General features: G+C 36.8%; 1 protein-coding gene across 1 annotated transcript; it reads right to left on the minus strand.

The window, feature by feature from the left end:
• Positions 1-2,905: 2,905 nt before the first annotated feature.
• LOC144445214 (von Willebrand factor D and EGF domain-containing protein-like) lies at positions 2,906-16,039 on the minus strand. Its single transcript, XM_078134757.1, has 15 exons — positions 15,646-16,039; positions 14,698-14,894; positions 13,184-13,264; positions 12,380-12,724; positions 11,347-11,426; positions 10,883-10,946; positions 10,338-10,583; positions 9,313-9,539; positions 8,611-8,935; positions 7,619-7,777; positions 6,176-6,553; positions 5,207-5,467; positions 4,695-4,752; positions 4,013-4,103; positions 2,906-2,972 (listed from the first exon to the last, which is right to left on the minus strand). The coding sequence occupies exons 1-15, from the start codon at positions 16,037-16,039 to the stop codon at positions 2,906-2,908; spliced, it is 2,973 nt and encodes a 990-aa protein (XP_077990883.1).
• Between the last annotated feature and the right edge of the window lie 879 nt (positions 16,040-16,918).

Genomic DNA, 16,918 nt, shown 5'->3' on the forward strand with positions numbered 1-16,918 from the left:
CAAAACTTTCCCTTACGCAGTCAGTATACTTCTTGTGGGATTCACGTCGAGTCAGAGCCTGGCCTGGTCCGGCCGTGGACTTAGATAATTTTGATGTCTGCCGTAAAATGAATGCGCCAAAGCGACGCAAAGTGGGGAAATTATTGCTTCATTTGTAATTTTAGGGGGCCAATGTCGCAAGGTCGTGGCCTCGGCAGAACACTGGTCTAAGACGCCATGGGGAACATTACAATTTTGCTGTGCTCAGGGGTCGGTCGGAAATAAAAAAACTTTTTTTTTTCTGATGTCGGAGCTGCAAATTAGGGTCGGTCGGGAGATGAGAAACAGAAAAATAAAAAGGGCCGCCCTTAGACGTGGGCAATCTGAAAGGGGTCACTTTATGAGGCCATCAAGTGTCATATTCAACTGGACGATGAGGGCGTAAACACTTGCCACTGATGCGCTACCACAGTACGGTACATGGCTAATGTTTTCGGACAAGATTAACGAAAATTATTTTCAGTCTGAATACACCGGTTTGTTTATTCACTTGATAACCTGTTACAAGTACATAGAATAAAGATAGTATGAAAAATAGGATGAAAAACTTAAACATCGGACTTTGAAATTTAAACGAAGCTTATATCTTAGAGTATAAATCAGAGAGAGTTGGGGTAGAATAATGTGCAGAGTAAATGACGCAAGTCAATTCTTTTACCTGGTCAGATTTGTAATAATGAGTTTGCTGTAAATGTCAGCCTCATATAAAATACTAACAAATTGTTAGAAGACCAAAAAAATGTTCACCAGCTTTGTAGATTTAATGATTTATAAGGTTACAACACACAAACAATTCAAAGGCTTTTTAGCATTGAGCTTTAAATCTCTCTTGATCGACGATCCTATTCAGAATGACAAATCCATAGTTACAGCTGACCACTAGGTGGCGGTATCCCGTATGATTTCCAGAAAGACCTGACGCTACAATCCAATAATTCAAAGATCAACAGAGATATACAAGATGTTGATAATATCACCACCTAGTGGTCGACAATTTTGGACAATTTTATACTTTTATTCGTTAAATTCTTGAAATAAATTGGAGTATTGAATACTCTGGCGTCACTTTCGATATGTGGATTCAGTCGCGTGTCACCATGGTCATTGACATGATTGTACGAATAAACAACGTCATAATATGACTATGTACTTAGGAGTCTTGTGTCATCTAAAAGAACAGATCGAGCTAGTTAAGCGCTGTCACAGAGGCTGAGAGATATTACTATGTTTGTATAGCTGATGATGAACTATCATGTGATGCAGTTTGAAGAATTTAAGTTTCTGTCATACTGAGACTCTGTCTGTAGAACATTATGTTATTATTGAAATGTATATAAGAGCGCCAATTTTGATTTTGTTTGGGAGAATTGGAGTCTAAGAATAAAAGCCTTAAAGGCTGCAAAACGAAAATAAAGCATACTTTCTGAAACTCACCGCTGAGGGCACTTTCCGAAATAAAGTTTAATCCAAAAGTCGTAGCCATCATTTTCAGTGTAAAATATTTTGTCAACAAGGGTAGCTAGAGATTGTAGAGGATTGACTACATGAATTGAATGTAGGTAGACATGATATTGCACCCAATAGACGAAGACCTTGTTCTCATACATGAGCTATGCTTTTCAATCCTTAAAATCCGATTAAAATATAATCATATAATGACATCCTTGTTTTATTTAGTTAATTAAAATGTTAGTGGTATGAAATGTATACCAAACCTCTAATTGCGAAGTTTGCATACGAGTATTATAGAAGTCTTCAAGGTGCTGATAAAATATTTACATCTCCTGTGGTAGCACATCGTAGTGAAAATCAACTCTTGCAATTGCATGGTTACATAAAGAAATCTCGACAAATTTCCAAAGTTATTGTATCAATTAGAAATCAATTAATTAAATCAAATTAAAAGATAATCAAAAGTCAATTAAATTTTAATCATGGAAAATATATATTCCTCTTATAGCATTTGTTTTGACTATATAATGACAGTCTACGTAAATGTTAGCATCGTTCATTTGAAGTATCTGTCGACATCGTGTATTACTACACCACCCAGCAAACCTCACCAAAAACAATTCATCATCTTTCTCAAAAGACAGTTTTACTTGTCAACGACTCAATATGTTAATAAGGTTCTAAAAATATTTCAGCTTGTGCTTCATTATATTTTTAGCACCATCTCAGTCACAACTTTCAATTTCTATATACAAACCCTGAACTATTTTCCAAAAGACGGGTCAATGGTAAGCTATTGGGGTGTAAACAGATATCAACCACAGAGCAAGGATTGTGACGATTAATGTGCTATAGCACATTATTTTACAATTTTACAGAATAAAAAGTCTAAAGTTGTCAAAAGCTGAATGTTTTTAGGGTTGCCAATGGTGACCGATGGGTGCATGTACTATAAGCACCCACTAACACTATGTGACACCCATATAACCAGCAGAATGGATATTCCCTTGCTTTCACTTCGTAATATATTGCATCATGTACATGGCCAGTTGTTTAAATTGTAAGGTGGCTATTAATTTACGATATAATTATAGCTACAGAGTACTTTTAATGATCGTATGTACCTGTAATGATATTTCATTACACGCTAGAGGGTCAAAATAGAATAAGAAGGTCGACTTATTCTTACTGCGTCTATAGGAATATATGTGTAACGAGCATAAGGGAAGTTATGGGTCGACCAAGAAATCGAATAGTCGATATTTTTCTGAATGATGACGCACCCAGGAGGTAAAATTCTAAAATTGCAGTTATTGTGACCATTATGGGATATCATTGAACCTTAGAAATTATAAGACATTTTGCTAAAACTCTGTCGTTTAATAGTTTCTGTACATTCGTCCTCTCTACTTCATCATGCCTTCGTGGTTTCCTTTAGTTCTTCCTGTGAGTTGTCTACGCCGACTTTCTTCGTTCCTTTCCTGACAAATAAAAGTTGTACAAAAAATGTAATGTTAAATGTTAAATAAAGTGAAACTAGCTAGGCACCACCAGACTGAAGAGCGCTTGATTAGTTACTGTCCATTTGACGTTTGGGTTCACTGGCTGCATTTGATACAATAATGCAAGCCAAGTCAGACCAATTGCATAAATAAGAAACTGCACATGTAACACTCTAAGATAGCAATAATGAATGAATACAGTTTGTGGCGACATATTGTCTGAATGAAATGAACTAAATTGCCACTATTCAGATATCTAATGCAGATATCAAAACTTTGGCACCCGTGTGTCTGCGGCTAGTTGCAGTATGTTTAATTGTCTTGTTTCATTTTGAAGAATATAATGTGCAGTTTCTTATTGGTTTCTATGTGGCTGTATCAAACAGAGCCAGTGAACATTAGCATGAAACGGGCGGTACATCAATTTTTGAATAGGAACTCAGTCTTGAGTGAAGCAGACGTTATATGAATTTTGACTGTTCTTTTTTAACAATTGTAAAAGAACTGCAGATTGAAAGACAAGACCCACTGCTTACTAGGTCTAACCAAACTTATAATTAAGTAAAGAAATGGCAATCGAATACAATGAAGTGAAATGAAGTGACGTGAATTCAAACCAAACGTCGTCGTCATCGTCGTCGTCATCATCATCATCATCATCATCATCATCATCATCATCATCGTTGTCGTCGTCGTCGTCGTCGTCGGCGTAAATCACAGGCCTCTTCGGCAACAAGTGCATGCAGGTTGCGAGAATGAAAGCAATAAAATGAAACCCACATACGAAGTGAAGCAAAATTGATTATTGTCCTTTTACATGGCTTGAAATACAAATGTTTCATTCTCCTTATTAGCTGTACCGTATGTAATGTACTGCTTGTTCATTACAGATTTGGTGAATTATAAAATGTAATAAAATACAGGTAGATATTTGAATTAAGCCCTATAAACTTCTCTTCATTTGTGGGACGATAGCAACCTGAAATCACTCAATTCTCGACAAATAAAATAATACTCACTTCTTGAAACAAACGACAATCAACGTAACGACTACAGCTGTAGTAGCAACAGAACCAACCGTTACACCAACAATAAGACCGACGTTTGAACCTAAACAGTGAAAGAAAATGGTATGAATATTTCAAGGATGTACATTTTGCTTGTATCATTGCTTTGTAGTCTGTAGGCATGAATTTCCCACACGTAACTAAGATACAGAGAAGCTTGGGATTACTTGTACTATGAATTCCACCCCAATTCCCACCAAATCCCTGTTTGTCTTACTCTATCCATTACTAATAATACTTCAGCAGCAAGGAGTTGGTTACAACCCGCTTCATATTCTTTTAAACGTTTCGATATCAACTCTGGTAGATGTCTGCTAATCCTGTACTTGTCAAACACTGTGTCAACATTTTGGCGTGGCAACTAAAAAGTATCAAACTTATTTTCACTGGCATCACTGTACATGTACACCATTGTACCAAAACCACTTGGCTTCAACCGAAAAATGATAATTAATCATATATGAAACATGTGGCATGTATTAAGAGATAAAACGCCCTTCACATAGAAAGGAGGCATTCTACGAACATATATTTAAATGCTATAATCGTGTCTGAATATTTTTGCCAAAATAACAAGAAAGCAAAATGTCGTCGTAATGACATAATAAACCTTTGCAATCTATTTCAAGCTTACCTTTACACTTAGGATCGTTTAGACCATAGCAATCGCCACCCACTATACATATATCCGTCTGTGAAAAGAAATTTAAAAAAGGACTTTCTTGAAACAAAATTAGGTAAACGCAGAGTTTTAAAATGGTACAGCTTTCCGTTCCAGTACAATGCTAATTAATAATGTCATAAAACCCTGACCACCTGACTATGTCGTGGCATGACTATTATGTAAGTCTCTCAAACACAATCAAATATTTTGTGCGATCTACGAAAATCATTAAAACAAGAAAATTGCTTGCTGAGTTTGTAAATTGACAACTTTCTAAATGAAAACTGACATTTCAACAAACTCAGTTATTTCATAATTTAAGGTTTCATTTTCTATAAACTATTGGACATTATAGAAAGCAAAAATCTGTATATAAATTTAAATAATATGATTTGTTACTCTACGTTCAGTACGATCGAAGGTAAGTGACCTTTCGCCACAAACATATCATCCGAATTGGGCGTAAATGTCATTTATCTTACCCGTCGATAGCAGAAACCTTCTGTCCCATTGCATACGTCACAGTTTGCATCGTAAACAATAACAAGAACCTGATCACTTTTCTTTTCACCGTCATTACTGATAGATATCAATGCGCCCTTTGGTGCCACTGGACTACCACTATTTTCATCTCGACGTCGTCTGCTGGATTCTTCAATCGGACATTTCACTTCTTCAAAAGTCTGGAAGATACCGGGAAGTTCTAGGACACCGTCTTTCATGGTAAATTCAGATGAAGTTATCTGCAAGAATATAGTCGAGATTGATTTATGACGTTTATGCTTTTGACAACCTATAACTAGCTGTTATTCCCAATATTTTTCTTACGCGTGACCTAAGGGGTCTTTGTCACTACGAGTCGCTAGACGAGTAGTGACAACCCTTTGGTCGTAAGTATTTTCCGGTTGAATGAAGAAAAACATAGGAGAATAACCAGCGTCAATAATATCAAACAAAAATAGGGGACAGTAATGGCAATTTTGTACGTTTTGACTCAAATTTCGAACACAGTAGAACCAGTGACACAGACGCGCGTTTTTCTTGACATAGAACGACTAGAGTATATTTTCCACTTTTTTTAGTTGAATCTGGCTCGTGCATGGTATAATAGTTCAGGAAAATATTGTGTATTCTATAATCATTTCCATTCTCATTCAGACACCATTTTTTGAAAGGTAGTGCATCATTGTCTAAACAAAACTTTTACAAATAAATTGTCTGCATGTGATTTATTCAAAAGGTTTCAGTGATTTTTTTCATCAGTTTCTGTTCCCATTCTCACCACGGGGGGAGGGGGGGGCAAGAAAGGCAATGATGTATAATACAGTGATAGATCTTCATAAGAACCTAGTGCCATAAATGTGTGTTGCCATTATTTCAAAATGACACGTTCGTCACTATGACCTTTGGCACCAACCCCTTAAAAAATAGTGCATACTTGGTATACATACCTCTATCGTTGTCACGTGACATGTAAGGTCGTCTGCCTCAACAAAGTTGTCCCCAAAGAAAGACACATAAGTACAGCTGTCAATATTATGATCACAAAGCCCACTCTGCCCAGACCGGTACAGTACAGGGGCCTTGTTTAAATCTACAGAGCAGTCAGTTCCTCCGTATCCATCGAAGCAATCACACATGCCGTCAGTACAGTTTCCATTGTCGTTGCAGTCAGAGGGACACAGTGCACCAATGATCGACGTTGGTGGCCCAAATGTTCCATCTGTACCACTGTCTTCCCAGAAGTCTGTGTTCTTGGTCACGACCTCTTCACACTGAGCTTTCAAAAGATCTGCTGACGATTTGGCTACAGAGAGGTCGTCTAACACCTAAAATTAGCATAAGTGTCCATTATTTCAAAAAGGTTGTAAGAATGTCGACTGCTGTAAGAAAAGGGACATGTCGAGTTTAAATCAGTTTCCTGTTAATTCAGATAACCTTTTAAAGTGGACTCGGTCATGAGTTTGCTAAGATTTCAGGAAGATGACGACATGAAGGACTGTGTGATTTATAATTTCACAATGGAAAAGCTTAGAAATGTGATGTGCTACTTAAGTAAAGGATCGTAGGTTAAACGAAAAATAGAAGATACACGAATTACTTTCAAACGGCTAAGTTGCTTTGATTTTCTGTTTTTCAGTATAACAGGAAAGCAGACTCGGCTATACTTGCATTTGCTTTTCTAATAATTTCCAGGGTGTCACATTATTACATATAAATTTAACATCACTAATCTTCTGTCCATTACAGGAGATTTCGTCTTAGTTTGCAAATGCTATTAAACAATGTATCACAGATCAGTGAGACTGATCACGAGGTTTCATGCAATCTGATTACAATTCGATGTGGTGAAAGCGTCTAAATGCTTTATTTACCTCGATTTCCATCGTTTTGTGTTGTTTGATTTCGTACCAAGTGATCGCCGATCACTCCGAACAAAACAAACGTCACAACACGATGAATAGAGGTAAATAAGGACATCTAGCTGCTTTCAACACATCGGATTTTAATCAGATTGGGTTTCATGTTGAGATAGACAGAATAAAGATAACACACAAAAATCCCTTACACAGTGTCTGCTCTGTAGACACAATAAAGATAACACACAAACATCCCTTACACAGTGTCTGCTCTGTAGACACAATAAAGATAACACACAAACATCCCTTACATAGTGTCTGCTCTGTAGACACAATAAAGGTGAAACACAAACATTCATGCTCCCTATTTTGCTACACTTGTAATTGTTTTTGTGATCAGTCGAGTCTCACCAATCTTGATATATATTTTATTAGCATCTGCAAGCTAAGACGAAATCTCCTGTAAATCACAAAGAATCAAAACTAATATAAGCTCTCTCCGGCGAAAATTATAATCACAGATATTTGACCAACCTGTATATCTATGGTGCATGCCTCCACATACTCTTCTACTTCGGTTTCATTCAGGGCAGATTGACAAGCTTTACCAGGACCAGATTCAGTCACTTTGGCCAAACATTCATTTTTAGCTCTTTGCTCTGTTATTCCAGACTCTGTTGGCCATGATGGGATCTTGGTAATAGAATTAGAAAACATTAGGATTAATCAGTTTACTCAACTTTTGATAATCTGTAACCACATGTAAACGTCCAGATATTAGTCTGTCTCCTTAATTTTAGTCCGGAGCGGCCATTGGTCAGAGTCGAAGCACGTGGACTTCTTCTATTGACTTCAAATATGTGCGTTCATTCATGGCCGTTACAAACAGTCAATTTGAATTTTCGTGAGAGTTGAAATGATTGGCAGAGTAAAACACGATAATATATGTATTTCAACAACACAACAATTTGCTATATTCGACATAATTACAAACGTACGTACACACCTTGCAGATAGACCGATAGACGCACACATATACATATAGACACATATGCACATACACATACGCATACACATGTACATACACATTATGCACATACACATACACATACATATACATACGCATACATACACACACACACACCTGTATATCCTATTTTTGGAATAGGTAACATATATTGCTGTAAAACCAACTATAACCCCTAAATAGTGAAAAGGCTGCTGTGTAATATCCATATCTATCTATCTATCTATATATCTATCTATCTATCTATCTATCTATCTATCCATACATATATATCTAACTATAAGTATATATGAATATATTTATATAACTATAAGCATATATATATACACACACACACACACACACACACACACACACACACATATATATATATATATATATATATATATATATATATATATATATATATATATATATATATATATATATATATATATATATATATATATATATATCCATTGGCTATACTGTTATACATGCGACTGTTCTTTTCATTTACCTCGGGTTCAAAATCCTCGTCATATTCAAATGCAAGATCGTCATCGACAGCTGTTGTGGCTCGTCGTTCAATGTCCCTTTTACGCCGACTATTTCCACTACTACCGAGGATAAGTTCATCAGTGATATCACATCTATGTGAATTACAATTTCCAGGACCTTTTCCAGGATTAGTTGGTCTTCCATTGTCCTTCCCATAATCACAACTGGCATCAGCTTTGTTGGATGACTCGCCACTAGGACTACATGTACAATATACTTGAGTTGTGTTTTCTTTCTCAAATTTATCAAGTTGACCATAGAACAAATTCTTACCAAGTTCAACTCTATTGACGAAATACAGAACATCAAATACTTAAGTGTTAATACCACACAGCCAATATGAAGTAGGAAAAAGGTAACATATTTCGTTATATGTTACTATTCACTTGGAAATACAGAAAAATACAGACAAACTATCATCAAAGGTTCGGAAGGATGGATGGGTGGACGGACGGACGGGTGGATGGATGGATGGATGGATGGACGGACATACACAGACAGACAGACAGACAGTGAGTCGGTCAGTCAATGAAAGAATTAATTCATTCATTAATAAATGCCACGAGTTATGTTTATTAGAGAAACACTCAAATTAAGAAATGTGGTGATAAGTTATAGACTCCATATAACTAAATCTAAGATCCGTGAAATGTATATATACCTCCATGTAGTTGCAAAGTCATGTGGAACTGAACTCCGCCGTGCAGGTGAATGTTTCTTTGAAGGTGCACCTACAGGTCCATGAAGTAGGTCGTTGCTTGAGTCAGAATCAAAGCTTCCACACAGACCAATATTCTCCCAACCATAATCATCAGAACCAGATGAAAAGTAAACATTCAAGTAATAAGTTCCCTGGATTTCCACGTATGCACCAGTTGGAAAATAGATCTGTAAAGAGTTGATAATTTCTATTAAATCACGACCGCTTTCTACGTAATTATAGTGTGTTGAAGAGTACTGGATCAGATCAACAACAGGTAGACTGTTTGTAGTTTATAGTTAGAAGATGAACTATACAGCGAATTCCACAACACCATTCAGCTTTTCTGGAAAAACCAATAAGAAACTGGACATGCTAGACTTTAAGATAGCAATATTGAATGAATGCAGTTTCTTGCTACATTTTGTCTAAGTGAAATGAACTACACATGCCACCATACAGACATCACATGAAAACGCAAAGGACATTGTACGCGGCCTTTATCCGGTCTTTGATGATACTAAGAAACACAGTGGCGCCTGAATGTCTGCACGGAATTGCAGTACATTTAAAGGGTTTATTTCATTTAGATTAAATGTAGCAGCTAAAATGTTATGAAGTTAAGTTTGGCATATGCAGTTTCTTGTTGGTTTCTGCGTGGTTGTGTCAAACAGAAATACTGAACAGTATTTTGAAATTGACTGTAGCTTGAAGTTTGACAAATGTTTTGCTAAAAAGCTAGAGCCTATTTGATGAATAACTATTTTATTCTAAGTCGTACATGTTATATGTTAGTATATTTTATACCAAACTTTTAAAATAGACCACTATAGACATAATCAAAGAATATGAAGTGAGGTCTGTATGGCGGTGTAATCTCAAAAAACCTTGTTACTGAGTGAAACATTATTGTACATTTTAATTGAAAACATAACAAATATGAGTAACGAAGAAAGTTGGTTATACTAAGTTAAAGAATACAATACTTTGTATGCACGTCCACTATCTTCTTTGACGATCCTAAAACCTGGAGTCATTTCTCCGTTCACAATGACCTTAATGACCAGTTTGCCGTAGCTCCTAGGATAGCTGTACCGTCGTCCGTTGATATAGTATACAACCTGTTCAGTTACTCTTCGACACCTGTCCACTATAATGACGTCATCTTCTGCTCTAGCTGCGACTCCACAGTTACACGCTACTCGACCACATGCCGTTAGTCTAGTTTGAACCTAGAATAAAGGTTAAGTTTACAGTGTCTGAAAGATTGTAAAACTGGCTAAATAAAGCATGCATACATGCATGCATACGCACACACACACACACACACACAAGCAAGCACGCACGCACGCGCGCGCACACGCACACATACCTACCTACCTACCTACCTACCTACCTACATACATACATACATACATACATACATACATACATACATACATACATACATACATTTACAACACATAACACTGCAGATACATGATTTTAGAGAATTTAAACTCAAACTGTAGAGTTGGACTGCTTGACTAACCTCATATGGAAGGAACATGTGTCGATAAAAGATATATTCACCGGGAAGATAAACATGGAAGTACCTGTCAAATTGAGAGGTTGATGAAATTAGTCTCTCGCAAACATTAACAAGTAGTTTTTATTCTATGTTAGACTGCCACTGTTCCATGTTTGTATTTTTTGGCCATTGGTGGCGCCTTACCAACTTTGGAACCATGTTGTGTGTGCATTGTGTCAGAACGCTTGACTGGCTATCTAATATCAGCAGTACGTTTATTTTTGTTAGGACCGAAAATTACAGACTGACTGCGTGACGTCACTAGCTTCATACATGAATATGCAAATCAAACAGCACCACATTTGACAATAATTTGTATTACTAGTATTGCTAGCGTACGTCTCTTCGGTTAAAAGATCGGATCTTTACAATTCAAAGTGATTTTAATCTGCATAAATTTACGTAAAAAAGCAGGGATAACTTACATGCCATCAAAGGTAGTGTAATGAGGGTCTCCTGTTCCACTGCATTTTCTGGAATTTCGATCACGATCATATGTTTTAATCTGTTAATGACAATATGTATATTTAAGGAATTGGTAATGTAACAGTTGTAAATGAGCGTTCTGTGTATGGGTGGTAGGGGAGAAGGGATTTTGAGCTGATTGTGGTATGTGATTTTCAATAAAAGGGGTTCAACTTGCTTTGAATAGTATGGTTGAGTAGTACCCGCAAAGGAATAGCACAAGTTTGTGTGGATTGTACACCAAGGCATATTAACAATGAAGTTATAACACTGCTTCGGGCCATAAATCGAATGCTTGAACCATAAATTGCCAGTACAGTTACATATTTCAATGACACTGTGTGCTTAGGCATAGCAATGCTACCGATATTGTATCGCCCATTTCATTTGTGGATACTGTGTTTGATACAACCACAAAGAAGCCAGTAAGAAACTATATGTTCTACACATTAAGATAGACCGCTATTTCTTGCCACACTTTGTCTAAATGAAATAAGCCATTTAATCATACTGCAACTAGCCACAGACATGCTGGTGCCAATGTTTTTATGTCTGCAATTGGTGTCTGTATAGTGGCACGTTATTTCATTTCATTTTGACAAAATGTAGCAAAAAACTGTATTAATTTAATCTTGTTATCTTATGAAGTGTAGCATTTGCAGCTTCTCTTTTGTTTCTGCGTGGATGTATCAAACGGAGTCAATGAACGCTACCTTGCAATAGGCAGTATCAATTTTCAGTTTTGCTAAGGAAATTAGGAGTTGTCCTGAAATATGTGAAAGATTATGATGTTGGGAATTCAAACTAGTCTCCTTGAAATGGGATTTCAACTACGACAGGCACATTAAATTTGTGCAGATTTTAACAGACGTGTTTCCTGTGGGAATTTAGTTTTCCTTGGGAATTTTTCAGCCAAGGTTGAATAAAATTCGAAATCCTTAGTACAAACCTAAAAAAAATAAACACGAAGCATTTGAAAGAAATGCATATTACCGGAATTACGACTGGGATTTTGTATCCATTCCAGAGTTTCGTCTTGCCTGAACTTTCAATCGGTAAGAAATCCAGGTAAACTGTACCATCTCCATCATTGAAGAAATCACGTCTTGCTTTTACGCTGACAGTAAAAGGGCCATACGGCTTATCTGTTGTCATAGTAACGCCGCATTCTCCCCCTACAACAACGTCTACGTATTTTCCATATCTACCAGTCCGGTCTGTGACAGTTAGGGGTATTTGTACTTGGCAGCCAGCACATAAAAACGGTACAGTTGGATTTAAATTAAAAGACACTGCATCATCGTTCTCGTAGACGTCTATGATGTCAGGGGCATCAACCTGAAAGAGGTGGAATTCGTATTGTCGACCGACCTTCAACAATCGGTTTGAAGTTGTTTATAACGTTGGTGAGCATAGTGTATTTGCGTTCATTTTATCTAACTTTATATATATATGACTATCATAAATGTCACCATTTCTACACGTTATTAATTAATCAAGTCAGCTAGTCGTGCAGTGTGTATGTCCATTTGTCGGTCTGTCCAACCGTCTATCTGTCTGTCTGTCCATGTCTGTCTGTCTGTCCGTCCGTCTCTGTCTGTCCAAGCCAGTCTGTCTGTGTTTTTGACCCTCAGTCCCCATATGTGCACGTCTGTCTAATAGTATCTGTCATACGTCAATGGTCTACTAAAATGATTAAAAACTTTGATTTTCACCACAAAATATTGCTATGTCGTCACCAGTATGATTCATGCATTTACTAGTTAGAATTATTATCAAATATCTTCAACAGCTTACCGTTATTCCAGCAAAAAAGGACGTGCTACCCTTTTTCCCCAAAATCACGTCATTCTCAGCAATCTCGACTTCACAACGTATCTACCAAATTGTATAAATGTTTAGATAAACTATGGTTAATTAGTTACTTTGAGTGAGGTTAGACTACTGATAAGATGTACAGTATCCCCTCGATTGTATAAAATAATGAACGGTGATATTGCAAACCAATTTTGTAATTACATATAGTGGAAGAAGTGTGCACGTGAGAGCAATATAGCTGGCATGATGCGGTGCCATTGCTGTTGACCGGAGCCTATTTTTATCTACAGAAATGAGAAAAAGGTACATTTTTGCAAATCTGAAGATAAATAAATATGCCTGTGCTACAATGACATGGTCGAGACCAAAAGTTATTTTACTAGTTTAATTTTCAGTTTAACTGTAACTTGCCGTTACAAAACTTTCTGAGCAGAGTTCAGAGCCTAAGTTAAAGTGTGTTTAACTACATGTAGATATGCAATGACCTTCATTGCTTGAGTCATACGGTTACCTTATACTATAATGTAAATGTTATTTACTGTTATTATCCCATAGTAACAGTTGCTAATAGTTACGATTGTTTCCCCAGTGTTTCTCTGTCGTGCAGTTTCTGACGAGTACATCAGTGCAGCACACACCCAAAGAATAAACAAACAATGTATACAGCTAAGAATAATCATGATTATGGATACAATTTATTTCACGTTTGACAGGGACGATTGAAATTCCTTTACAGTTGCTAGTTACTGTGGTAGTTTCCCAAATAGTTCGTCTGTTGGCCGTGTGAGACTTGTTTGTCGCTCACACCCAAGGAGTAAAGGTACAAAGTACAACAATAAAATCAATCAATAACTATAAGAATTGAAGGTGCAATATAACTGGAACAATGGAATTTCCAACAGACTAAAGATTCAAATTTGTGTGTATAGTTGGGGTTTCCATAACAACTAGATTCAAAGTCTACAGAAGGTACAACACTGTTTACGTTTTTTCCCATGGTACGTCTATTTGCAAATTATTGCCCTCACAAAATAACATGCAACTGACACATTTTCTTTTGAAAATGTTTTGTTAGATGTACTGACTTATTCATAACATCCAACACTCTGCACAGTACTGAAGCTCATGTTTTTGTAATATAGCCTATAGGTAGAGTATGGCGCAATATAGCCTATCAAATTGATTTTTGCGTCCGCACCCAAAAATCAGCGCTACCATTGAATCACAATTTCAACTTATTACTATACTACTTATAGATAAAATAAACCTCTAATTGATGTATACAATGTCTAAGTTTGGAAATTGGTATTTCAGCAATTTTCAGTTTAGATATATTTTGGTTGTTATACTCCAGTTGCAGCCAGTGCTTGTTAACAGTACTGTCTGTTAATGAACCTTTCTGTTTGGGAAAAATGCATCCTAATGACCAAAATGTTAGTGGTACTTTGTGTAACTAAAACAAGTGAATGTGCAAACGTTTTGAAAGCTCTCACCTGTGACCCCATCCTTCCTTCCCAATACGATTGCTGCATTGATGACCTAGTGGAGTGGCCTGTATGTCTTTCATTGAATACAACTTCATCTCCTACGAACCATTCGAATTGCAGAACTGTCTGGGATGTTGTTTCATAATCAATATCACAGTGAAAAACGACGTCTTTTCCTGCTGTTGTATGACTAACCTTTACGTCTGTAAGAAAATAGTTCACAAGGTATGATTCTATCACTGTAATATACGTAACACAGGAGTAAAAAACTCGAAGAGGCATGCACACATACATACCACACACACACACACACACACACACACACACACACACACACACACACACACACATACATACATACGTACGTACGTACGTACGTACGCACGTACGCACGCACGCACGCACGCACACACACACATACATACATACATACATACATACATACATACATACATACACTCACACATACATACATACATACATACATACATACATACATACATACATACATACATACATACATACGTACATACGTACGTACGTACGTACGTACATACATACATACGTACGTACGTACGTACGTACATATATATATAGGAACACAGGGGAGAACACTGAAACGGAGAAGCGTTTGCCGAAAAAATGCCGGAGAACGAATTACAAAAGGACTTGACGGTTGAAAAGGTGAGTTGAGGTGAAAGATAAAACAAATGTACCTGAATGACAGCATGTTATATTACACTAACACATTAAGACAAACCATACCAATGAGTCACATAAGAAATCTATATCAGTTAATTTGTTCTCTTCTTAATTTGTGCCATTGTCTCAACCAGGGCATACCACATCGCATATATATATATATATATATATATATATATATATATATATATATATATGTACTTGCAATGAAAATTCGTGTCTTTTTCTTTTTAATTACTAAATACAACATACCTCCTTCCGACTGTAATTCACAGCATGTACCTGTGAAATCTGAAGAGCATAGACAGATACCATTCTCTGTAATTGTACCGTTGTTGAGACAAAAATAATTGCATTTACTCTGGGTAGTTTTCACCACGGTGTCGCCAAGCTTGCACTCTCGGGTCATGACGCCATTTGGACCGCAGGTTACGCTACAGTCAGTCCAATTCTGCCATGTACAGCTTGTTTCAGTTGGAGTTATGGTCAATGGCTCATCGGTACAGTACAGCGATGAGTTTGAACACTTAACACTGGTCTGGGCGCGTTTTGTAGTAGGAGAAGCAGCAGCAGTAGTCGTAGTAGACTGACTATCTACCGAGACTATACAGAATATTACAAATAGGAAAATATGTAATATCGACATATTGACTGTCGGTGTCCAAATGATAGCTCGAACGGCATACACGCCCCTTTTATATGCACTGATGCCTATCTAATCTGTATGTTTAAATCGAGAAGGTGACGTTAACTTCTGGTCGTTGGCAACTTTCCAATATTCAATCCATAATGATCGACCAATAAAAAGACACTCGTCGATGGGTTCGGTTATAGTTTTAAATTACAAGCAGTAAATATATGTTGACATGCTTAAAATGTCTAACCTAATTTTAATCTTAATAATCCAAGACCCACTTTCAGGTTTTACAGACTATACACTATGTAAATCAGGGAATCCTCTGGTGTGCATCGGATTAGTCTAGTTCTAAACTAGAACTGTGTATTACGTATTAAAAATGTCATATACATTTTCCAGTCTAGTCAAGACCGTTATTCGAACACATATATCTGTGCCCCCCCCCCATCCGTGTTCATATAAACACGATGACGTCGTAGCGTCCCCACGTGATTATAGTTTAAACAGACTGGAGGTGGAGTCCTGGTTGGACATTTGCATGTCAGAGCAGTCCTAGAAACAGCTGTATCAAATAAATATTAATGAGCAATGAAGACAGCCTGTCAGTTTATGATGGATTACTACTGATATGCGCCCTTTGCGCTTCCCTCACTCTAGGGGAGCATCTCAATTTAACACCTATCGTAACGGTCTTGACTAGACTGGAAAAATATAATGAAGTTTTTAATACGTAATACATTGTACCAGACTAGTTTAGAACTAGACTAGCATCGGATCGAAGTTCACAGTGACGGCGTGATCATGTGCCATCATTGTGCTATGGTAGTTTCCCTTGCAAAGGTGGTTCTGTATATTGTGCATCGTGCATGTATCAATATGTCATATTTA

Source organism: Glandiceps talaboti, chromosome 14 (assembly GCF_964340395.1).
Source record: "Glandiceps talaboti chromosome 14, keGlaTala1.1, whole genome shotgun sequence".
NCBI classification, from domain to species: Eukaryota; Metazoa; Hemichordata; class Enteropneusta; family Spengelidae; genus Glandiceps; species Glandiceps talaboti.

Bases quoted from the DNA above. Each gene is read 5' to 3' on its own strand.
- LOC144445214 (XM_078134757.1), bottom strand. From the start codon at position 16,039: ATGTCGATATTACATATTTTCCTATTTGTAATATTCTGTATAGTCTCG. The intron at 14,895-15,645 runs GTATGTTGTATT...ATTTTCTTACAG, and splicing joins TGAATTACAGTCGGAAGGAG to ACGTAAAGGTTAGTCATACA. The intron at 10,947-11,346 runs GTAAGTTATCCC...TCAATTTGACAG, and splicing joins TACACTACCTTTGATGGCAT to GTACTTCCATGTTTATCTTC.